Here is a 26,199-nt window from a genome sequence, read left to right on the forward strand (position 1 = left end):
CTGTGAGACAATAAATTCCTGCTATTCAAGCTAACCAGTGTGTGGTATTTCCGTAGAAGCCCTGGCAAACTGAGGCATTCCTCCAGCCATGTCTCTGCTTTTTAGTCATAATGAACTATCTTTTCATTCCACTGTGGGCCTTTGCCCATGCTGTTTGCCTTGCCCAGACCATTCCTTCCTGCACTCTCTTATCCTGGCAAAATTTCAGATTGCCACTTCCTTGGAAGCCTTTCTCAAGAGTGGACTGGTCACCCCTCCTGTCTGCTCATATGACCCCCTGTAGTAGCCCCGTCACGCACTTTTCCCACTCTATTGTGTAGTCTGACTCTTCAGCAAGTTCTGTAGGGGTAAGAAACATGCCTTGTCCACCATTTTGTCCCAGCAAGGCCTTGAACACTGTACTCACTCAATAAACATTGGTTGAATGGATCAATAAATTAATAAAATAGGAACCCTTAAAAGCTTTTCAGCTTTTCCTAAACCATGTTTGCTAACATGGCTTCAATATTTTCTGCAACATACAATGGAATCCCCAAACAACAAAGACAACCTATTAAGACCTTTCATTTTTCTAGGTGTAAAAGCTAATGATAACAGACACTTTATTTTGGATAATTCTCATCACTTAATCATTTATTCATATGAGGTTTAGAGAGGTAAAGGTGTTGTCAATATTTCAAGTGATATGAGTCTGGTAGAAACGAAAGCAGTCATTTCTCAAGGAGTGATGTAGTTGTGACTTCAAACAATATAAACAAAATGTTCTGATAAAACTCCTGAAGCAGGGAAGTTCTGAATAATAGATTATCATTACACCACCATCATCACTATCATCACCACCACCATCATCATAACCACCATCGCCATCATCTACACTATCATCATCCTCACCACCACCACAATCATCATTACCATCACCATCACCATCCATCATCATCATCACTGTGTTCACCACCATCACTGCCATCACTTTTATCAACCTCATTATCACCACCATCACATCATCTACATCATCATCACCTTCACCACCAACACCACCATCATGATCACAATCATCAGCAGCAGCAGCAGCATCTTGGTAAACTGTGAATTGTATCTCCCATGTTTTATCTCTTCCTTTACTCTTTCTGTATTTATAATGGCCTATATATTTATGCCCCAAATTGAATGAGTTTAGTGGAAAGAAAATCTATTTGCTAGATTGAGCAGATGTGTGAATAGCATTCTTACAAGAGATCAATTAAAATTGATGCTTACTGACACATAGCCCAGAAATATTGCTATTGCTATAATACAAAGCCATCCATCCATTCATTCCACTCAGAATTCAGAGTTTATGAAGAGCAGAGAAGTAAGTGCTGCATTTTTTATTCAAAAGTTCAGAATTCAAAGGGTGTAATTAGAAGTGAAACTTACAACTGTCTCTGTGTCTGGGAGGTTCTTGAAAACGAAGTACTGTCAGAATCATGAACAGGATACATGGCCAGAGAAATTCAGCGAGAGAAAGGACCTGGGAATATTAAAAAATATAAATAAATAAATAAAAGTGCTTGAATAAATTGCAAAGCATTACCATATCTCTGTCTCTTGAGGAATGGTGTACAGGATGGGCTCACAACCCTAGTTAAGAATGTCACAGTCATCCCTGCTATGTGTGTCTTAGAATAAATTATTTGGGACAAGGGCTCACTGAGAGAGCCCCGGTTCATTTGTCAGAGCATCCAGATTTGAGGCTATGTCAGCTCTTTTTTCTACCAGACCCTGCTTCTGCTCCATTGCTTTTTCCCCCACATTTTTATTTATTGCAGACCTTATAAGATTAAGGAAATTAAAGAAATAATTAGCTTTTTCCATATTTTCCACACTCCAAAAAGATGACTGTTCTTTTTTAAATTTCCTTTATATTCCTGACTTTTTCATCCCAATAAATATTTTGCCAGAGTTGTGGGTCACACGCATTTCTTCTCACTTACTTTCTTTTTATGAATATTTACTTTCCAGTATTGCCACGTGAGGTTCATAACTATCATTTTACTGGTTGCATAACATTTTTACCAAATAGATATGTACCATAATTCACATACCTATTTTAGTATCAAAGACTGTTTTTGTGTATAAATAATTTCTCTTTTGAATTACTTTCTTGAGGTTGGAATAAACTCCTGAAAGTAAGATAATTGGGGTCAAATCTTGACACACACTACAAAACAGCTGCCCAAAAAGACTGCAATATTTTATACAACCCTGGATTTTTGAAGTTAAAAAAAAAAGAAACTGCCATTGATGCATGGAATTTAATTATCTGGAAAAGAAACACCATCCATGAGGTGTTTAGTCTAATCAAAAACTATTTTAGCAGGGGCTGGAGAAGGGTAGGGAATGGGGAGTTAATGCTTAATTGGTACAGAATTTCTGTTTGGGGCAATGGAAAAATTTCAAAGTTTGGTAATGGATAGTGGTGGTACCACAACATTGGGAATATAACTAACAGCACTGAAATACATACTTGAATGTGGATAAAGGGAGAAATATTAGATTGTATATATGTCATAAGAGTAAAACTTAAAAAAAAATAGGACTGTACAACACAATGAATCCCAATGTAAGCTATGAACTAATTGTACAATTAATTGTACAATTATAATAATATTTTTTCATCATTTGTAACAAAGGTACCACACTAATGCATGATGTCAATAATAGGGGGAGTATATAGGAACTCAGTATTTTCTGCATGATTTTTCTGTAAACTGACGACTTCTCTAATAAAAGAAAAGAAAAAATAATTTATAGACAACCCTCAATTATCACATGATCATTTTCATTGTCATTCTTCACTTGTTTTTCTAATTGATAATCTTCTATTGACTTCAGCTCATATCATTTTACAAAGACAAATATTTTAGAGCCAGACATGAAAAAGGCAAGACATTGAGTAAATGCACAACCTAAAAATCTGAAATCAAGAAGATAATGGTGTTGAGTCCAACAGCTAAGAGGGTATTTTACTGGTCCAGTTTCCAAGTAATAATGCTTTGAACAAAAATAAGCTTTAGCATCCATACTCTTTAATTTACCATGGCATATCTTGCCTGTTACAGTTTTCTCCTCTGACTTCCAGCAAACAAACCTAAACATGACCAGATAAGTGTAGGTGCACTGAAACCATAAAGCCAAAATGGGGTGGAGGTGGGGGATATTTCCATCCCAGGTGTAGTTAAAGAGGAAACAGATCACCCTCTTTGAAACACTTCATGTGGAAATATTTCTTGTGCCAGAAAGTGCATTATTATGAAAAGTTTACTGACAAAGTACTGAAATCCAATATCACACATTCTGATAGCAGAGAAAAATTCTGCAGGAGATTACCCTCCAATTCAAAGGATCATAAATAAAACCAGAAAGAAAGGTCAGGAACATGCAGGAGACCACAACCTATTTAAGCCATTTTGTTCATTCTCTGTAACAAAGTAATAATAAAGTATTGGGGAAGGAGGAAGGTGGGAGAGGATTCTATAGTTAATTCTGGCTGATTATAAATGTGCAAAGTAGAAAATGTACTTCATATTAAACAATGGCTTGATACATCTTTAAGAAGAATGAACACATAGTTCAGTATAACAACATATGTTAGAGATTTTTTTTTCCAAACTACCTGGTATAAAGGAAATATAAAATAGTTTATAGATCCACAACCCAGATAGAAACTTTGATATTATAAATAAATAAATAGATAGATAAGTGTATAGTTTATAGATCCACAACCCATATAGAAACTTTGATATTATAAATAAATAAATAAATAGATAGATAAGTGTAAGATTCGGAAATTCAAAAGGTAGAGAAAAAATATAACCTCCTTTCCCCAAGGATAAATAATCTTAACAGTTTTCTCAATTCCTTTTAAAAGTGAAATATATATACACATAAGCATACAAAATTTTTTAGAAACAATCTTTCATATCAGCAGACTTTGGAGAAAATGTGGCATGCCAGATGCTTTGATTTAGCTCTATCTCATTCTTTTTAAATATTACATGATATTCCACCATAGAATTTAATTTATATAACTAATCCCATAGAATGTAATTTATATAACTAATCCCCTAATGATGGAAATTTTCATGGCTTTTCCGTTTGCAACCAGTGAGCTTTCTTTACATATTTGGTTGATTTGTGTAAGTATATCTATGAGGTAAAATTGTTCAATGAGATTGCTGAGTCAAAGCATCTATGATTTTTTATTTGGAATTTTAATTCAGATAGACATAACCAAAAGGCCCTCAATAAAAACTGAACCAAACTTTACTTACTCTAATCACATTCTCAATAGCATGTGGCATTAAACACCTGGGATTAATAAGCTTTTAAATTTTTGTCAAAATTCTATCAAACTAATGTGCAAAAAGAGAACAATATTTCTTTAATAATTAGGATCAAGTATGTCTCAGAAATTAAACATATAATAATTCCTTGTTGTGCTGGTTTGAACGAACTATGTCCCCTCAAAATGCCATTATTTTTGATGCAATCTTGTGGGGGCAGGCTTATTAGTATTGATTAGGTTGAAACCTCTTAGATCAGTGTTTCCATGGAGATGTGACTCAATCAACTGTGGGTGAGACCTTTCATTGGATTATTTGCATGGAGGTGTTGCCCCGCTCATTCAAGGTGGTTCTTTATTGGATCACTGGAGTACTTTAAGAAGAGCCACACAGGACCAGAGGCAAAGCAGTTGTGAGTGACATTTTGGAGAGCAACTGAGAGTGACATTTTGGAGGAGCTGCAGCTTTCAGAGAACGCAACCCAGGAGCAAGCAGACACCTAGAGAGGAACATCATGGGAGAAAGCCATTTTGAAACCACAACTCCAGAACTGATGCCACGTGCATTCCCAGCTGACAGAGGTTTTCCGGACACCATTGGCCATCCTCCAGTGAAGGTACCCGATTGCTGATGCCTTACCTTGGACACTTTATGGCATTAAGACTATAACTCTGTAACCAAATAAGCCCCCTTTATAAAAGCCAACCCATTTCTGGTGTTTGCATTCTGGCAGCATTAGGAAACAAGAACACTTATCTCTTAACTGACTCTTTTGCCCTGTGCCTATTTTTCTATTATTCTTTCTTTTAATGATTTGCAAATAATAGTTTCTTGTTCTTTTTGATTAAGGAATTCAGCCTTTTGTTGATTTTATATATTATAAATATTTCTCACATTTTTTAATTTATTGTTTTATTGTCTAAATATTTTACACCATCAATATATCAATCTTTTCATTTTTTTAGCATCTGAATATTTTTGTCCTCCATATAAAGAACATGTAATTTTTTAATAACCCGCTAAGGTCAAATTAAAATAGTCAGTGGCAACTCTCAAATTACAGATATTTATTTATCACTCCCATCTGAAAATGGATGGTAAACCTCTGGTTCAACTGGAAATAACATTGTTTTAAAAAAGGAAACTCTACAAAAAAAAAAAAAAAACACCTTAGGTTTACGGTTCTGTTTTGTTTTGTTTTTTTACAAGCCAATACTGCTTTTCTAAAAAGCACAGGTTGAAAAAGTCTTCCCTTGTTCTGAATTTGAATACTCCATTCAGGAGGAAAGTATCGAAACACTCTGTTCTGCTGTGTCATTATCCATTGTGAGTGAATCAACGCCCTTCACAGACTCTTTCCTTGCAGGCGCACAAAAGCGGCCTCCCTTTTGCATCCCATTTTTGCATCGTGTTTTTCTTCTCATGTATTCTCATTATATTTGATCTCGCTTAGCAACGTTAATCTTACCCCTGCTGAGTGGAAATGTTTTCTGATAAATTTAAGTGTTTAACTCTATCTCCCACACTCTAAACCCTCCAGTGGTGGCTTCTTAACAAGGGAGAATTGACCCAAGAAAAGGCAGGCATCAGTTAAGAATAGATGCTTCTGGAAGCTCTGCACTCAAAAAAATAATCATCTGGTAAACCTGACAGGGCTTCAAAAACAACAGCCACCCTTCCAAACACAGCCACAAAGCCCTCCATTCAACCAACAGAGAGCCCCAGGAGAGATGCCCCTCTCAGGGAGAGCTATGGGTGCCGCATGATGCCTCTTAGCATGATTTTCTCAGGTGCTCAGACACTGTCCCACTCGCCACCCCTTTCACACTTTAGCACAAGCACAAATGCAAGCCTTTCCTTAGTTCCTTCAGCACAGCCAAAATGAGCTGTCATTTTGGAAGATCTTAACAATGCATACATGTAAACAAGTATACATGAAGGACCCTGGGTAAAAAGTGATATATTGAAACTTCTTCATGGACTTTTCATTCTGCCAGATCTAATGAGGAGAAAAAAGAAAAGAGGTAAAAGGAGAGAGGGAGAAGAAGGGAAGGAGGTGGGGGGGTGGGGTAAGAAAGAACTATCAAGAAATTGTCTTTACCTAATACAATAAATTTCAAAAATGTCAAGAATCATAGTGAGATCAGAGAAGCCCAACATTGCTCAGTACTAACCCAGCCCAGAAGGCACCCATATAATCCTGGTGATTCTCCCCAATACCCATCTGTGACATTAGCACCCAGAATAGGTCTCCCTGTCTCCTTCTTCTGTCACACAGCAGTAGGAAAAACTGCTGCTGGCAACAATCAAATGACACAAGGAAAGTGAAAAAAGAGGCTGACTCCAGGGCTCCACACAGAAACGTGAAACGATTCCAAAGTTTGAGAGCAATTTCCCCAACTAGAAAGAGTGAACACGGTATAAAAATTTTAACAGAACTTCAAAAGCAAGCACAGAGCCCAATTAATCTAACAAAGATTCCATCCCATCTCAAACATATTCCCCCACTCATCGCCATCATTAACATGACCATTGCCTCCTGCTATGGAATACTGGAGGATACAGGTTACGCTCAGGGATAACACTAGCTTTTGAAAGAGAAATCAAACTGATCTCAGATGTATGGTGTGGGGACCCAGGGCCCGGGCCACCTCCCCTCCATAGTGAAAGTGAGCTATTTCACGTAGCTGCCTACTTGGCCAGGACTGAGGTTAAATGTCATCAGACCACCCCATGGGAGGAAAGAATGTAAACAAAGCATTGAAACTCCCCTCCCCTGATCACTGTTGATAACAAATCTCCACACCCTTGTGTCATGGGACCCTGCTGAAACTCTGTTCTCACACCCTCCTTGCCTAACCCTTATAAACCACCCCCTGGCACCCCCTGCTTTTGTGCAGCGCTAACTTCCAACTTTCCCGGCCAGCCGCTGCCAAGGAACCGTCTCTCCTGTCAGTAAGTCCCATAAAACTTGTGTCTAACTACGTGCCTGGCATGTTCTTTGGCCTTGGGGCTGAGCTAGGTTGGAACATTTGAAAATGTAGGAACAAGCATAATATCTGCGAAGATCTACCTAAGTATGAGTCAGATTAAAAGAAAGATCACAAGCGATCTAAACTTACCAGAGGGAAACAAGGAAACAAAAAAGGGAAGCAAAAAAAAAAAGACAGAGACCATGACAGAGAAAGAAACATAACCCAAATAAAAAGAAGAAATTCTTCACAATTGCTTCATAAGAAGGAACAAATTAATAAGAGCAAACATGCAGAAAACATGAGCTTAAAAAAAGATGATAAACAATATAAATGAAAAGGAGGCTGCAGATCTAAGAAGAAAAAAAACAATAACAAAAATTAAAATCATTGCTGCAAAAGTCTTAAATGATTTAGGGACCACAAGGAGAGAAGAGGTTCGGTTAAATTTGAATTTCTGGAATAGAGGAACAGTTTGAGATAACAGCAGTGATATTAAAACATCTTTAAAGGTAGAAATATTAAAACATAAAGCTATTATATTTGAAAAATAAAGAATCCTCATCATAAAGATAATAGGCATCCCTGAAAGAGAGGAGTCAACAAATGGAGCAAAGAATATCTTCAAATATATAACACAGGAGGATTTCCCTGAAATATAGAAAAAAACTTTACCTGCAGACTAATAATGTACACTATATTTCAGAAAAAAAAAAAATTGATTCAGAATGCTCCTACTAAACCATAGTCAGGTTAAGCTAAAGAACCTCAAAGATAAAGGAAGAATCCTAAAGGTGTCCAAGGCAGGAAAACACACACAAAAAAGCAATTCACTAACAAGGGAGGGGAAAAATCAAAATGACCTCAAATGTAGCCTCAAAACATTCAATGCTAGATGCCCATGCATCAACGTCTACAGGATTCTGTGAGTGTGTCCCAGCCAAGATGGCCCTTAAACAGAAAACAATACACATATGTTCTCAATCATAAAGGAACACAGAGACTATATTAACCATGACTCCCAAGAGGGAAATAAAGCTTGACAACGAAATCCAAACAAAAAAGAGCATGAGACAAAATTTAAAAGTCAGTAATATCACTGCTGCTTCCAGTAATGTACTAACTAGAAACAACAGAAGTAGTCATGCCAAAATACATGCACATATCATAGATAGATAGATAGATAGATGGATTTTTTTGCAAAGGTGGTGTGGAAAGAAATAAGACAAAATAGAGTTACCATGGCTAAGAGATTTAAAATGAAGTTGGAAGGCCAGTCAGGAAGTTACTCTTACGCAGGTCTCATCCAGATATCACAAACTGCAAAAGTATACAAGCCTGAAGCTACAAAGTTCCCCAAAACCCTGAGGACATCTGGACACCATAAACAGACTACAAAATAAAGAAATCGGTAAACCACCTAATGTGAAGGACATTTAAAACACCGTGAATATCCACCAATCACAAACAACTTATGTCATCTTCTTCTTTGTCTTTAAAAACCCTTACTTGGAAGCCCCAAGATGGGACATAGTTTGGGCTGCTACCTGAATCTCTGCTCCCCACATTGCAATTCTAAGACCCCAAATAAATGCCTCTGTTGCCTTGTAGCTCAGTTTGTTATTTCTCCCACTCTGGTCTTACAAGAAGTAAAAGAAATATCCAAAGTGTGTGTGTGTGTGTGTGTGTGTGTGTGTGTGTGTGTGTGTGTGTTTGGTGAGAGGTGGGAGGGGGTTGGACCGAAAATACAAAAGAAAAAGTCATGACCTGAATCTTTAAGTGTAAGATTCAATTGTAAAAGAGGGCATTCCATTCAAGAGGAACAGAGAAAAAAGAGATGAGGGAGTATTTAAATGACTAATGGCCAAGAATTTTCCAGAACTTATGAAAGGTACAAACCATTGATAAAGGTAGTACAGCATTTACCAAGCAAGATAAATCCACACTAACACATGAACAGTGAAACTTCAGCAAATCCAAGTCAAAGAGAAGATCACAATAGCAACTCAAGGAAAAAGACCCATTACCTGAAAGGAATTAGATTGAATAAATACTCATCAATAGCAAGAAACCAGAAGATAGTTAAATATCCTTAGAATGCTGAGAGAAATTTTATTGATCCAGAATTGTGTACCCAGAAAAATTATCTCTCAAGAGTGACGGTAAAAAATTTTTTCTATGATCAGAAAACAGTTTATCTATTCAACATTCTCTACTGAATGCAATTCTAAACTAAAGAAATTTTCAAATATATAAGCCCAATAAATGTTCGGATTAAACTCATTTTTTGCAAGACAAGGATTTTCAGGCTTGATAATTTTAAAAAGCTATATGTTGTTTAGAATAGACAAAATTAAAATATAAGAAAATAGAATGGTTGAAAGTAAAGAGATGAAAAAAGCTATGCTCAATAAATATTAGACAAATCAGCTATGGCAATATCAGACAAAATGGACTTTAAGTCAAAGAACATCATTAAGTATAGAGAGGATCACTACATAATAAAAGAATTGATATAAAGGAAGATATAATAATTTTAGATTTTAATAAAATAGCCTCCAAATGCATAAATCTACCACTCATAAAACTTCAGGAAGAAAATTCCAAATTTACCTTCATAGGAGAAGAATTCAATACCTGCCTCACAATAATTCTTTATACCAGCAAGAATCAGTAAGAAAACTCATAACTAAAAGATGTGCAAGTATTTCATGGAGAAAATTATGAAATTTTATTGAAAGACACCAAAAAACAGACCTAAATAAGTGAACAGATGAACATTTCTAATGATAAGAAATTTCAATATCATAAAGATATTGATCTGTAGGTTCAATGCAACTCCAGTGGCAATATTTAGTAAAGCTCACGATGTACAGATCTGATGACTCAGCAATTTACCAACTATATAATAGCTTGAACCATATTAATTTACCTATATTACACTGTTTTTAACCCACAGTTCCACCTAATATATGGTTGTTGAGAAGGGGTTGCACAGGTGCACCAAGAATGTTTATGGCAGCATTAATTTATGAATGCAAATAAACTAAAAAATAAAAAAAACTGGAAGTCACACAAAACCCGTCAGAAGGAGGACAGAGCAATAAATTGCCATGTAATCATACAATGGAATACTGGAGCCATAAAAATAAGTTCATTCATTCATTCATTCATTATAAAGCACATACCATTGTCAGTCACTGTTACAAGAAATGAGAAAACAGCAGTGAACAAAAATGACAAAGACCCTGCCTGCAAAGAACGGAATGAACGCATTTGTGAAAATAAGTGAGCCAGAACTGCACATATTTCATGAATGAGGTTCTTCTGGGGATGCAAACATGAAGAAGGTAGAGCCCTGTTTTCAAGGAGCTCATTTGCAAAGTCCAGGAGTGTTTACAAGCTCTTGGTCATCCATTATTTAGTCATCACAACATCCAGCGAGGTGGGTAACATTTTACCAGTTTACACATTAGAAATGGAGAGTTAATTATTTTGCCCAGGACCACTGAACTGAGTTTGTGGTGGAACCTGGACTGCATCTCAGGCCTGCAGATTCCAAATCTAAAACTCTTTCCTCCATTCCCTTTTAAATAAGTAATTTTCCATCTCACTTAAGGAACAAACCATCTTTTGGACTGAGTTTAAATCCATTTTTAAATCCCACTGCATATGGTTTGGATTACAACTGAAAACCACAAAGAACAAAATGCTTTGGTACAAAAAATATGTAAATGAATTAAGAAAGGAAAGGGGTTTTCAGAGGGAAGTGTAGTCACAAGACCTCACAGGCTGAGAGAGGAGGAAAACATCCTGGTAAGTTTAGAATATCAAGGAAGCTAAAGGAAAGCATATAATTAGTCTGTTGCCCTTATCCTTGGAAACAAATGGCTTTGCAGTAAGCGTGAAATTCTATTGTGTCTCTTTGGGGCACTCAGGGGCTCTAAGATGCCAATATCTCAGAAGAGAAGACTTTCCCAGAAGTATTATGAGGTCCTGTTGTCTAATACAGAAAGAAAAGAGAGCAGAGTGGCTCACTCAGTGAGTTCAAACAAAGCATGCGGGAAAGCTAGAAGAGAAACAAAGAACAATAGCAACTATAATAGACACAGTTTGATCTGCCCAGATCCATTGCAGCAAGAGGCTGAGGCTTTCAGAGCTTCTCTTCCAAATCCAAAATTCCCTCTCTAAGATAGCCTTTGGCAAATCTTTAGTTAGTTGGGTACTAAGCCAAAGAAATGGCAAAACTATTTTTTCTCCCTTCCCTTATTTTTGTTTTGTTTTGCTTTTCAGCTTTCTAGTGAGAAACAATTGCTTTTCTTTCAACATTCATTCATTCAACACTCATTTAGCAATGACGCTGTCAAGCATTGTGCTACAGATGTAGGAGTTAAAAGATAAATGACACGTAATTTTGTCCCTCAAGAACTCAAAGGAAAAAAGCAAACAATTAATCAAAGTTAAATATGGACCCTGGAAAGAGATACATATTGGTACAACCTTGCTGGAAGGCAGATGAGAGAGATGTTTCAATATTGTAAATGTGCATTCTCTTTGACTCACAGACTCCCGTTCAATTAATTTTTCATAAGAAAACAATTGGAAAAAGGTCTAAAATACAGCTAAAAATTATTTATTTCAATATTGTTTCAAATGCAAAAAAAAAAAAAAATTGGAAACAAAACACCAATCAACAGGGTATTGACACATCATTCTATTGACTGAAATACTTATCAATTGTTAAAGAAAATGGAAGTAAATATACATTTACTGACATGACCATATATTGTGGTCAGAGTTGGAATGTTTGAACTACTGAATTGGGAGGTTGTACCCTTTCTGCACAGCCAAGTCTAGTGAGCTGGTGGAAGGCTACAGCTGAAAGGAGGATAAGGTCACAAAAGATAAGAGGGCAGGAGTTGAGAGTTCAAAGTGTTGAATGTGCCATCCCAAAACCATGCAAGAGGATTCAGGGACTCAGGGAAAGAGGACGACAGAGAAAACTCACTCTTCCCAAGTTACCTTTTACATTGAGTAAATCAAAATACAAACTGGAAGAATTTTCTTATTCAAAATGATTCTAAAATATATTTGGTGCATAATTATATTCCAAAGCGAAGAAAATTCTGAAGGAAAAAAGAAGAGTTGTAAAAGCATTCAATCCCACAAAACAGTAGAACATAGTATAAAGTATGAATGCATTAACAAATAAAGTTGGTGCCAAAACAAAAGTATAGATCCATGAAACAATATACATCTGAAAGTAGATTCTACTATGTTTTGAAATATATGATAAAATAACTTTTTCAGTATAACCAGAAAAGGGAGAGACATTCAACAATGGTGTTAGACCAATGGAATGGTTATTTGGATTTTAAAATTTTTGTTTATTAATTAAAGCCTTAAACAATATTCAAAAATACACTGTTAAGTAGATTAAAGTCTAAAGTAGAGTAAATTTAATTCTAGGAAAACTAGAAGTATGAGTAGAATATTGACCGAGTCTATAGATTAATGAAGTATAATTCTCTCAGCTTTGATGGGAAGTATTAAGTATTAAAAGAGCATGATGTAGTAATCTTCTCCTAAATATTTAGAAGGTAGATAAATGAATAGATAGATAGATAGATAGATAGGTAGAAAGATAGATGGATAGATAGATAAATAGATAGATAGATAGAATGATATAGCAATTGTGGCAAAGTGTTAAAAGTTTGGAAATCTGGGTATTGAGAGTATATTGGTGTTATTTGCATTGTTTTTGTATTATTTTTGCAACTTTCCTGTAAGTTTGAAAAAATTTCAAAGTAAGAAATATTAAAATAATAATAAATATTTTTTTAAAATAGTAATTCTCTCAGCTTTGAAGGTATAAAAGAAATTTCAAAGAAAAGGAAAAGGTGATACTATCATATACAACTTAAATCTAAAAAATAAAAATAAGAAAACAAACCCAGAAAAGGACAGCAACTAACTGGGAAAATACATGTAATACATATGGCAAGGTTTTAATAACCAAAATACAAAAGAAAATCACCAGTTCTATAATTAGGAAATTGGAAACAAATTTGATGGAAATTTATGTGAGGAAATGCATATGAAAAACATGTTTGCTCTTTCAATAACTCCTCAAAATAGAAAATTACTAAACCTTCATCTATCATTTTACATCTACTAAATTTGCAAGCACAGACACCCACTGCCCCAGATGGTTAGATGACCATTATTTGGCTTTAATTGGACACATTATTTGGCATCACTTTGAATTATATATCCCTTTTGTAAAGAAGGCTGCCAACATGGAGCATGAACCATAGAGATAGGTAGTAACTAGTTTTCCTTCCTGACTCAGTCATATTACTATTTAGAGTTTTTTCTAAGATAGTTATTCTTTAAACAGGCCAGTGTGGTCAGCACTAAGGAAATAGTTTAAAAGAGAATGATCTCTCAAAAGGCTGGCATGTTAGGATAACTGTGATATCATGGGGAAAAAGGACAACTCCTGCAACAGTAGTAGTAAGAACTGTTGCCCTAGGACCGCCTGGTGTTTGGACCTAGACACAGCCCCACACAAATCTGTGTGTGTGTTTTTTTTTCAGGGCTGTTCACCTGAGGAAACTGGAAGACCCAGGGGTTCTGCAAGGGCCGTGGGCTTTGAATCAGACAGAACTGTGATGGGGCCAGTTCCTGCTGCTTCCTGTGAATGAACTTGAGCAGGGCACCTGCCTTCCCTGTTCTGTTTCTTCCATCTGAGAATCGGGGAAAGTAAGTCCTGTAACACAGGATTATGGGGACGACTAAATAAGGCTCAGACCCTGGTCAAGGGAAGTTTATGATCTCCTGGGAGAGAGAGGACCCTCTGACACGGTACCACCTGGCAGGTGGGATAAAAGTACAAATGAAAGGAAACGAGAGCAGAGGACAAGAATATCCTCTCAGGGTCCACTGAGATTACAGCAAAACACTTATTTTCACTTTCATTTTTGACTTTTTACTGCAGCCCTCTTGTCCTGGCATTCAGCTATGAATCCATAAATCTGGAACTGGGAAAGAGACAAGTCACAGGTGCCATGCCTATTTGCCTCTTTCCTCTTAGCCATAAGGAATGGTTATTTCCCAAGCGGGTTCTTGGTTTCTTTCGTAAGAAGAAACTTGGTAAGCTTGCTCTCAAGCCCTGTGGCAATAACCAGTAAGCGACAGAACTAGACTCAAAAGGTAGACGCTCTTTGGAGCTCTAGCTTCATAACTGAATGATATATATGAGTGACAGGGGGCAATCAGGGAAGTCAGTGTGCCTGCACCCCATGGGGCAAAGTCCAGCTGCCTGCACCAGGGTTACCCCTGGAGAGCCATAGGGAGAGCCAGACTGGGCACAGGTGGTGCCCTTTGGGTGAGCCTTCTGACTTATCCAAAGGGAGGCCTGAAATCCAGCAGGCAGCCAAGCAATGAAACATCCCCAGGACATAGGAAGCAGGGAGAGAGGAAGTGTCCAAGCAGAATGGAAAAAGCAGTTGACCTCAGTCAAGTGTTTCCTTAAAAAGTGACCTTCAAACTCCCAGGTTAACAAAATAAGGGTGCACTTATCTACCAGGTTCCCAAACAAACAGCTACAGCCTACAACATAATTTCATAAAAACAAGCCTCGAGGTTGCCTTTCCCTCCAGTCTTTGGAGATATCATTAATACAAATTTTTCTTGGTTTTTGTTTTTGTTTTTAGAACAAGAACCTTTCTTGTAATTGAAAAACCCAGGCCCGTCTGGGCCAAAGCTAATGACTAGATGGGGAGACTCCAGCACTTCCAACAAGACCTATATTCACGAGTAAGAAAGACCTCTTAGGAAAAGAAGAGGTGATTTATTCTACACAGAAGCTATACAGATCCATCATCTGTGTAGAATAAATCTTCCAGATTGTTTTTCTGTTGATGATCTGGCAATTTCCCCCACCCCGATATGCTGGTAACTATATGCTGGTAACTATATGGTTTTTCTTCTTGCTCTGTCAAACAATCAAATTTGGAAATGAGAAATTGGATGCTTGGTTTTGAAACTCAAGGGGATTTTCCATACCTTTAGAAGATTTGATATCCTTAAGCTCTTTCAACCCAGGCAATTAGGCAGGATAAAAAGGATGCCAATAGCTGAACAAAATTCTGAACACATTTTCTTTATACAAGGAGTTCCCCCAATGCCCTTCAAAGTTGTTTTTATGTTTGGTTGTTTGTTTAATCACTAGTGCATTGAGAGACAGCCTGGGAGGAAAATGAGCCTAAAGTTAAAAGATTAGCAGCAAATTAAGATCAATCAAAATTAAAGAATATTTAAGGATTTTCCATGATTATGGAAAAAAATTAATAAATTTACCATGATTGTGAATGGGAACTAAGCAAACAAACCAAAAACAACTTAGTTTCATGCCGGTCCCAGTGATCTAAAGATAACAAAGCATGGTTGCTTTTAAATAATTAGATTTCTGAACTACTTTTCCAAGATCCCTGCTGTGAGAAGACTGGATGCATCTGTGTGACCTTCCCTTAACTTACAGGAGCCGAGCCAAAAGCGGGGTGTCCTGACAGACAGGCAACCCTCCCAGACCAGAGCCAGACACAACACCCCATCCAACCACCAAGGATCCCCATGGGCTCCAGCTCTAACAACAAACAGGAAGATAATCACCTCTGTCTCATCTAGCCAAACAGAAGTTGAATTATTTTCCGATTTTATTAAAGACCAGTCAGATCGGAGCTTTATTACCAATGGTCAATCAGCAATTACACTGAGTTTTATTCCAGCCAGAGGTAGTAAAGCCGGTCATTTCAGCTGTCCCTGCAGCCTTGTCACAGCAAATGTGTAATTTCCATATAACTGCTGGAAATACTGAAAACAATTCAAGGATCCCTGAGGCCCCCTCTCGTCTCTCACTTCCAGTTTTGTTCCTCAGTGAATGGACTTGAGTGTGGAGATTTCCTCAGGATGGATGGCTGTTCGGAAGTGAGGCAGAACCAGCTGCCGTGCTCCTGCTCAGGAACGCCCAAGCGGCTTCACTTCCTATCCGCTGGTGATGATGCTCGGACCTCCACACTTCCAGTGGCACCAACCCCATGAGGCCCACGGCCCACAGCCCCAGGAGACATCTCAGCGCCTGGTAAGTACAAGATCACCCAAGGAGCAGGGCAGTGAGGGCTGCCAGGCCTGCCCTCAGGGAGCCAAGCAGGGGACATCTCCACCCAAAGTCACAGCCACGCCCTGTGGCCTCTGCTGGCCTCACACCTGGGTCAGGTGGCCCAAGGTCCTTCCAGGAGAGGATCCCTGAGGTTCTCCTGAAGAGCCAGAGACAACTGCAGCCAGAGGGCCCGGAACTCTCTGACATTGACAGAAAGGCCTACTAGAGATGGCCAGACCATTGGCTCCACCGTGATAGACTCATCTGTGCCTGCAAAATTCAGCCTCATCCTACCAGTCTGTGCACTGAAGAAGACTGCTGACATTCAATAAAAGGACACACTGCTTCCTTAGAAGGATCCTTTTTGTGCAGCCTGGAGACTCTCAGCCTGGGGGCTGGCAAAGGCCTTTAAGGCAGAGCAGGAACCATGGGCCATCTGACCCCTTCGAGAAGCACGCCTCTCAGAGTCTGCAGCCCAGCCCCAAAACCAGGGACAAGCCTCACAGCCAGGAGGAGAAGGCTGTGCCAAGTCCTGCTGTAATTCCCTTCATGTCGAATGGAGAATATACACGCTCTCTTGTTTGACTCAGTGGTTTCAGCAGCAACTTTCTCCTCTGCTGGCTGGTGGCAAGTGAGGTCCAAATTTTCTAGAAGGGCTACACTAGTTAACTCTCCAGGCAACCCTAGGGTGGGTTTGTCTTCCAAAGCTGCAACTGGGTTAACATGAAGAAGACAGCACCCCAGACCGAGCTGTATAAACCACCCATCAGGTGGGGCTGCAGAAGCACCGCAAGTGCAGGGCAAAATGAGAGAACCCTCATTTTGATTTCATGGTAGGAAACCTTCTACCAACCGTCAGGGCAGGGTAGAATTCCAAATTAGAGAATATTGGCCAATGAATCCCAGCTACCCCTTTCGCTCTAAGTTTTGTGCCAGCGACTTTTTAAACTACATTATTTCATAAAAGAACTTAAGGTCATTGTTTCTGTAACCCCATTTAGCAACACTTTCAATATCAATCTATGAATGTTAAACATAGCTAATGTTTGAACACTGGAACTTTCTGTTTTTTATCTAATACGAAACTATTCTGCTATTTTAAAACACACACTCAGAATAACTATGGCTTCTTGTCAGGAACCACCTTCCAGCTTTTTCCAGCCTGATTATCAGGAAAATCAGGCACCTGACCTTTGACCTTCTCCCAGTTCTGGCTAGCACTTTTAATATACACTTATAGCAAATCTGACCACAAACCATCGATGAGCTATGTTATAAATACATAAAACCACAAAAATATTCAACCTCAATAAGCCCTAAACAATTCCCAAGAGAAAGAAGAGTTCCTTTACATCTACAGCTTGAGATCTATAATTTTTGCAATTTCAGAAAAACACAGAAATTGTGGCTAGCATGTGAATTTTTTCCAGAAGGAAATTATTCTCTAACACCAGATTAGGCTTTTATTTTTTCTGAGTTCAGTAGTGAACAAAAATCTCAAAGCAATGTGAGGTGTCTGGGGTGTTATAAAATAAAACATACACATACACACACTAAACTTTTAAGGTTTGTACAAGCTGCAGCTCACGGACCACGACTTCGAGACTCGCGTCGGCGACACGGGCTCTGCGAGCCGCATGCTCGTCGAGTTTTTCGCCCCCTGGTGTGCACGCTGCAAGAGGCTTGCCCCGGAATCTGAAGCTGCAGCTCCCAGATTAAAAGGAATAGTCCCATTAGCAAAGGCTGACTGTACTGCCAACACAGACACCTGTAATAAATATGGGGTCCGTGGATATCCAACTCTGGAGGTATTTAGAGATGGTGAAGAAGCAGGTGCTTATGATGGCCCTAGGACCGCAGATGAAATTGTCAGCCACTTGAAGAAGCAGGCGGGACCAGCTTCAGTTCCTCTCAGGACTGAGAAAGAATTTGAGAAGTTCATTAACGATGAAGACTCCTCTGTGGTGGGATTTTTCAAGGATTTATTCAGCGAAGCTCACTCTGAGTTCCTAAAAGCAGCCAGCAACATGAGGGATAACTACCGATTTGCACACACCAATGTGGAATCTCTGATAAACAAGTATAATGATAATGGAGAGGGAATCAGCTTGTTTCGTCCTTCACATCTAATTAGCAAGTTTGAGGACCAGATAGTGGCATACACAGAACATAAAATGACCAGTGGCAAGATTAAAAAATTTATCCAGGAAAATATTTTTGGTATCTGCCCTCACATGGCAGAAGATAATAAAGATGTGATACAGGGCAAGGACTTACTTGTGGCTTACTATGATGTGGACTATGAAAAGAATACTAAAGTTTCCAACTACTGGAGAAACAGAGTGATGATGGTGGCAAAGAAATTTCTGGATGCCGGACATAAACTCAACTTTGCCGTAGCTAGCCGCAAAACCTTTAGCCATGAACTTTCCGATTTTGGCTTGGAGAGCACTACTGGAGAGATTCCTGTTGTTGCCATCAGAACTGCTAAAGGAGAGAAGTTTATCATGCAGGAGGAATTCTCACGTGATGGTAAAGCTCTTGAGAGGTTCTTACAAGATTACTTTGATGGCAACCTGAAGAGATACCTGAGTCTGAGCCTATCCCAGAGAGCAACGATGGACCTGTGAAAGTAGTAGTAGCAGAGAATTTTGATGAAATAGTGAACAATGAAAATAAAGATGTGCTGATTGAATTTTATGCCCCTTGGTGTGGTTACTGTAAGAATCTGGAGCCCAAGTATAAAGAACTGGGAGAGAAGCGCAGCAAAGATCCAAATAATGTCATAGCCAAGATGGATGCCACAGCCAATGATGTGCCTTTACCATATGAAGTCAGAGGTTTTCCTACTATCTACTTCTCTCCAGCCAACCAGAAGCTAAATCCAAAGAAATGTGAAGGTGGCCGTGAATTAAGTGATTTTATTAGCTACCACCGGCGAGAGGCTACAAACCCCCCTATAATTCAAGAAGAAAAACCCAAGAAGAAGAAGGCGGCACAGGAGGATCTCTAAAGCAGCAGCCAAACATTTCACTTATAAAAGAACTTTTCCACCAGAGATGGCAAAAACATTGGGGAGGACTGGGACTCACATGGCATTTCTACCTCTCAATGCTGAGAGGACAGAGTAGATATAATCTGAATCCTGTTAAATTTTCTCTAAACTGTTTCTTAGCTGCACTGTTTATGGAAACATCAGGACCTGTTTGTGGTTTGGGGAAAAAATTTGTTTTGGGGGGGATTGTTGTGGGGTTGGGGGGAATTGAGTTGGGGGGTTATTTTCTAATTTTTTTGTACATTTGGAGCAGTGACAATAAATGAACCCCCTTTAAAAAAAAAAAAAAGAACTAGGGCCTCAGGCAGATTGCTAAGATTTAGATATATAGAGGGATACAACCTGGGTTGGGGTGAGGTCACTGAGTTTTCTCTAATGGGGAAATTTTGAATTTGGCCATGGGTTGGGTGGAGAACCCTAAGCCAGACAAGGACAACTGGATATGGTGATACCATGATTCTTGTTTATGTCTAAGAGCTCAGGTCCCTTAAACTGTAAGAAAGTGTGTATTCCTTTTTTTAACCACTGTGACCATATAAAGCAACGTACACTGAATTTTTGTGTGGGGAGGAATCTAGGATGAGTATCACTAGAATCAGCTCTGGGGCATGGTGTGAACCGTCAGAAGTGCACTCCTAGCAAAATGTTGGGTGGTGCAATACTACCATTTCCTTCAGCCCCTGCCACCCATCCCATGTTGGGAGCAGATCACAGGATTTTAGGAGAGTGTGATGTCTCATGAATCATATTAAGTAGCTGCTTGTATTAAACTACACTTCACTCTCCCTCAACTAACTCCCAGCCTTCAGTAAAAGTCGACCAAACCCAAAAGGCTTTCATTCATGGGGTAGCATCCTGTCCCATGAGAGAGGGGGCAAGCAAACGGGGCGAGCCACAGACCAGAGCTCAGGATTTCAACAGAGGTAGGAGATTTGAGGCAACAGTGACTGGAAGTAAAAAAAATGCTCCAAGATTAGAGGGCTGGGGATGGGGAGCTGGGCTGCTCAGAGTGCATGAGTTACGGGCTCAGCCATTATTCTGTATCAAAACATAGCGCCAACCCCAAAGACTCAACCACTGGGAGACACCAAGGAGCAGACGCTTAATATACATTGTATTTTTTTTTCCTTTTGTTGTTGATAATTGATTTTTTTTATCAGAAGCAATAAATCAGATTGATGTACTGTTAGAATGAAATATGAAAATAAATACATAAATTCACGTGAAAAAGGATGACTCACAACCAGTGGATGTTTGCTCAGAACCTGTCCACGGAGGGGGGTCTGTAAACAGCTACAGACTTGCTGACCAGTGATGTGAACAGATCTATCAAAGGCATTGAATGGTCTTACTTTCTGACCACCTGAGCTATACTCCAGGGAATTGATTCAAAAGATAGAAGCCAGTAGAATACACATCCTTTGCACATAAAGATGGTATTCATAATAGTAAGAAATGGAAAGAACTTAATGCCCAACAAAGGAACTGTTCGAATCAATTCTGTGTATCCAAGTAATTACTGTACAACAAAGCCATTAACATGAAGACTATATAGCAACATTAAAAATATTGGGCTACAATGTTAAAGTGAAAATAGAGCAAAAATACAAAAAGCGATGGTTTAAATTATGCAAAAAGATTGGCCATAGAGTGACAAGAAAGGAGCACAAAAGTTGTAGATGCATTAGAATAATGGAATTTAAGACAATTTTTAAAGTTGTCCTCATTGTTATAGTGTTGTTTGTGCAAAAAATAAAAATCAAAAGGGAAACATAGGTGATTTTGAAATACTTACAAAGATATCCTTGTATTTGAACTAAATTTTTCCAAGAACAGTAGAATTTTGATAATTCATGAGGCCGTATAGTGAGTGCTGTTTATTCATTTATACTATACTTTTTATTTTTCTTTGCTTGGAATTTCCACAGTAGAATGTTTTTAAAGGAAATAAATAGAATAATAAAATAAAGCCTCTAAAAAACAAACATAAAGACAGACAACCTTCCTTCAACAGTATACTCATCTTACAAATAGTGCCTGGTTCTTACATGCTAACTAAATATTTATTTGCAGCCTTTTAATCACTCAGCCAGATTGATTATCCCACAGATTATGCTGACATGCCATTTTCATAGTAGGAAGCTACTGTAGAAAAATAAAGAATTTACAGATTATTATCAGAGATCAGGGGAAAGATGTGAAAATAGGTCTGTTTAAAAATATTCATCCAAAGGGGCCTGGCCTCAATATTCCCAGTGCAATAGCATTCATAGGTGTAAACATATTCACACTTAGCCCCCTGGGGTTCTATTCTAATCCAGTTGTGCATCCCTGAGTTCCCTTTCCCTGTCATCCCACTGGTTATATCTCCAACATATGGAGGAGGTCATCCAGTTCTATCCATCTCCAGGGCTATTGCCAAATATGAATAGTAGCTCCCACTCCAGGCCTGGAAGTGTTCCAAACCCATTCCATGCTTGGAACAGTACATCCTCACAAACAGCCTCATTTCATAGAGGGAAACACCATGGTTGAAACCTTGCTTAAATTATTAAACAAGTAAATGAGGGAGTTGGGACGTGAATCCAGGTGCCAGCTGCAAATTCCCTGCCCTAATCGCTTGCATCGTTTCTATTCTTGTGCTATTATAAGAAGTGACATAATGAGGAACCTTGTAGAAATATCCTTTCCCATGTGTGCAGGTACGTCTGTAGGATAAATCCTCAGAAGTAGGTTCATTAAATATGTCATTGTATGTTTCATTGCCTTTCTCTGTCCCTGAACTATGAGCTCCTGAGGGCCAAGTACACACTTGTCTTGTTCACCCAGCATCCCGCCACACAGCAGGGATGTTGCAAAAAATTTGTTGCTTCCTTCCCTCGCTCATTCAACAAACATTTATTGAATGCTTAGCGTGTGTCAGGCACTGTTCTAGGTGCTGGGAGATGCACTGGGGAACAAAATAGAAGAAATTCCCTGCCCTCCTGGATCGTACATACTAATACAGGATTCAGAGACTATTAAATAAATCTGTGGATTTATATGCTAGAAAGTGATAAATATAGAAGAGAAAATAAGCAAAGAAGGATGGGTATAAGAGTTACAATTTTAATAAAGTGGGCATCCAATAAAAAAATGAATAAAATATTTCTGATGAGGATGTTTATTTTAGTAGCATTGACAACCATGCAAATTATCAGACAACTCAAATGTCCAATAATGAGGGGTAGCACCAGGCTATTTCCCTCACTGAGCTACTTTTAGGTTTAACCAAGTTGATATATATAACACAGAAAGAACAGTGCCTGGGAAACAAACTTCCACCTGTAACATTCTTTCATGGGAAAATAGGCTTAGTTTCCCAAAATGAACTTAAAAGTCAATAAAATATGCTCTTTGTAAGTTGAAAATCACCCAAGCAGACAATTTACACAGAGTATATATCTCACTTGTGAATTCTTGAATTTTTTTAAGAAAGTTATATTTTATTGAAAAAGAAACAAAAGAGCAATTATATGGACCTCAAAACTTTTGTACAAAATTCCAACTAAAATTATTCTGATCCTAATGATGTCTCTGAAGAAAAGAAAGAAAGAGAGAGAGAGAGAGAGAGAGAGAGAGAGAGAGAGAGAGAGAGAGAGAAAGAAAGAAAGAAAGAAAGAAACAAAGAAAGAAAGAAAGAAAGAGAAAAAGAAAGAGAAAGGAAGGGAGAGAAAGAGAAAGAATACATTTCCTTTAACATTTATTTTATTTTGAGGAAGAAATAATATTATGGATATGAGCACTCAGCATAATTAAATACCATGTTAATCACTGAATTTTTTCAAACAGGAGAATTTGTCAGTAGAAAAAAATATATGTCCATATGTTGTGTTGATCTTAAATTCAGAAATAATGTAGATATATTACTGCAGACCTACTTCTCCTGAAAATGACTTTTATAGCTGTTGATTTTCATCTAGCAGCATTAGGAATAAAGCAAAGCTAATCATATTAACGGAGAATTGATTTCTCCTTTGTTAAAATACACACAAACAATATTTGCATAGCATTAGCTTGAGTTTCATTTGAGCAACTGTGATCTGCTTAGGAAAGCCTTGGCAATGTAATTTGGATACAATTCCAAAAAGATGTGAATTGCCACTAAAGATTTGACACTAAAGAAGAATCCTTAATAGATTTGCCATGCCCAAAGTTTGGTTTTACATAATGCACCACCTCAGTCTCCAGGGGCGGTACATGTAATATTTTGTTTATTCATTAATGGCATTTGATGCCTTATCCCTTAAACCAGAAGACGGATGACCTTTTTTACAACAAATGCCCAAAATGCCACTTGCTACAATTTTTTTAATTTTATTTATTTATTTATTTTTAAACTAGCTCTCTTTGGCAAGACTCTCCAGGTCTGATCTCAGGCTTTGGCCCTCTGAGCAGGTTCTGACTTTACATACTCCAGCCTCCACATATTTGCCTGCCCTGGACATTTGCACCTGCCAGGAAGCAGGTCTGGGCAGGCAAGAACTGACTTGGTCTCTCCCCGCAAGCCCTCACCCCAGTCCTTTGTGGAAGGAAGGCAAGCACTCACCGGCTGCCTCAGGCGGCACAGCCAATTCTTCCAGAGCAATGCTTGGAACTGGCGCCCAGCGGCGTGTCCCATGCCCACTGCTCCCCAGGTCCCGGTCAGGAAGTCAGCACACAGGACGGGGCTTATAACCGCCGGGCTGCAGCGGCAGCATGCTGCGCTATTAGTCAATTCGAACAAAAGTGAGTGATGCAAGAGAGATTACTGGAGACTGAATAAAAGAGGAATCAAATGTCCCTCCCATTCTGTGTCCTCTGAGAAATTTTATCTCCCCACTGGTTTTTTGGAGATCAGGGAGGGTGTGAGTTTCAGGAGGCTGCCTGGAAGCTTCACACAGAGCGAGCCCTCACTTTTCATGAATACACACAACTGCTGCGGGTAACAATAGGCAATGACCCCTTTTGGCATTACCTCCCCTTTCCCCTGATGTTCGTTGCATGGAGCCGTTCCTCTCTCTCCTGAAGCATCAGCTCACACCGATTCACCAAAATATTTTCCATTTCAGTGGTGGCACCACAGAGAACTGGAAGGAAAGAAGATGGAATCAGTGTTGGTGGCTGGAAGAGGTCGGAGGGGGTTGGTTCAAGGTCCACTCTTCTCCCCCATTTAGTACCCCTCTTTCACCAAGGACCTCAGGGGATCAGGATCCATGTTTCCAAGAGCACGGCAAAGGAGAGCAGGCAGAGTGGGAAGTCTGAGCTTTTTCTGATCCCAGTTCTTGTGACTAAACCTTGGAATAACACAGAACAAGAAACAGCCATGGATAATTCCAAATCCCCTTTTATAATTTTGTTGCTGCTGCCCCAAGAGACTCTTTAAATTTTTGAGGGATAAAAAGAGAGGGAAGCAGTAGGCAAAGCAACAAGAGCTGCTGTGGTGGAGGCTCTCCAGCACCTTCTCTTCCAGACCCAGGGGCCATGGCAGGTGGCAGATGTCTCCTGGGGAAGTGCAGACCATCAGCCAGCTGGCTGTGTTATGGCCCGGCTCAGTGTGATTCTTGAACACTTATTTCTTTTTTAACTGGCACGATGGATCGGCTGAGCAGCTGGTTGCTCCATCCTCCTGGAGACCTAGCTCCTGAGTTCCTGTTGCCCCCATTGTGGTCACAGTTGAGGCAACTCAACCCGTGGTCTTCCATTTCATAAAGCAATTGCCACAAGCCATGAATGCTGTCTCCTAAATGCCTTTTGCAAAAGGAAACAGGGGTACAGGCTTAAGCAAAGGAATTGACTCAATTATTCTGTGAACTATTTTTTTTTTTTAAAGAACCTCAATTTTTAAAAGTTGATTGCATGATTTGTTCCACAGTTTGCAGCGAGGCAGTGAAAGCCATGACTTGGGAGGCAGGGCCTGGCATCCGTAATTGGCTCATCCCTACATACATCTTCCTTTGGCTTTCTTTCCCCATCTCATAGGTTGGTTCCCGTCATCCAAGGGTTATTTGTAGACATTTTACAGGATGGGTGATTACCATTATTCTGAAAAGCTCTATTATAAGGAAAAACTTCCCACCATAGGCTTTTTCCCATTTTATTTTTACAGCAGCCAGTTTTTGAGTGCTGCTCTATGGCGGGGTCTGGATTAGGTGCTCTGTCTTGGTTCACCTGTCGCTTTGGTTCAGTGAGCCCATGAATTTAGCACTTCCCTCACAGTTGTGCCAGTGAGGATGGGGTCAGCATCGATAGCAGTTTTCCAAGATTCAACCTGGTGGACTTTACCACTCAGCTCAACTCATGTGCTCCTGACAAATCTGTATCACTGAACCTGAGCGTTCTGACCACATTCGTGCTTCATGTTACTGGCTGCTTTGCCAACTGCCCCGTTATCACTCTCATGGAAACCAGACTGGAGCTGCTAATTTCCTAGTTAGAAGAGCCAGGGCAGAAGCCTTGTCCCCAGTGGCTCACGTGCTTATCTGAGGCATTTGTCATTAATCACTGGTGAACTTTCTCTTTCCCAGGTCCTAGCCAGGGCCCTGCTTTGGGATCCTGCTTCTTGTGGTGCTGTAGCTACCCCATCCACACAGGGAGGGTATGGGATGATGGTTAACCCTAACCCACCACTCTCCTTTCCCCTAGGAACCAAGGAAACCCTGAAGA

The 26,199-nt window shown here is 39.1% G+C and overlaps 2 protein-coding genes across 2 annotated transcripts in view; one reads left to right on the forward strand and one right to left on the reverse strand.

The window, feature by feature from the left end:
- ABCA13 (ATP binding cassette subfamily A member 13) overlaps positions 1-24,189 on the reverse strand; it is a 453,377-nt gene extending 429,188 nt beyond the window's left edge. The window contains exons 1-2 of the mRNA XM_037837193.1: positions 24,104-24,189; positions 1,417-1,510 (exon numbers count right to left, since the gene is read on the reverse strand). Coding sequence (XP_037693121.1) covers positions 1,417-1,510; positions 24,104-24,175 — 166 coding nt within the window. The 5' untranslated portion in view covers positions 24,176-24,189. The remainder of the gene's footprint in view (positions 1-1,416; positions 1,511-24,103) is intronic.
- LOC119534800 (protein disulfide-isomerase A3-like) lies at positions 15,077-19,518 on the forward strand. Its single transcript, XM_037837363.1, is given in 5 exon segments — positions 15,077-15,118; positions 16,323-16,442; positions 16,833-16,997; positions 18,044-19,049; positions 19,052-19,518. Coding segments are annotated over 5 exon segments (1,755 nt in total). The 3' UTR covers positions 19,474-19,518.
- Positions 24,190-26,199: the final 2,010 nt, after the last annotated feature.

The sequence above is a fragment of the Choloepus didactylus genome, chromosome 5 (assembly GCF_015220235.1).
Source record: "Choloepus didactylus isolate mChoDid1 chromosome 5, mChoDid1.pri, whole genome shotgun sequence".
Classification (NCBI taxonomy): Eukaryota; Metazoa; Chordata; class Mammalia; order Pilosa; family Megalonychidae; genus Choloepus; species Choloepus didactylus.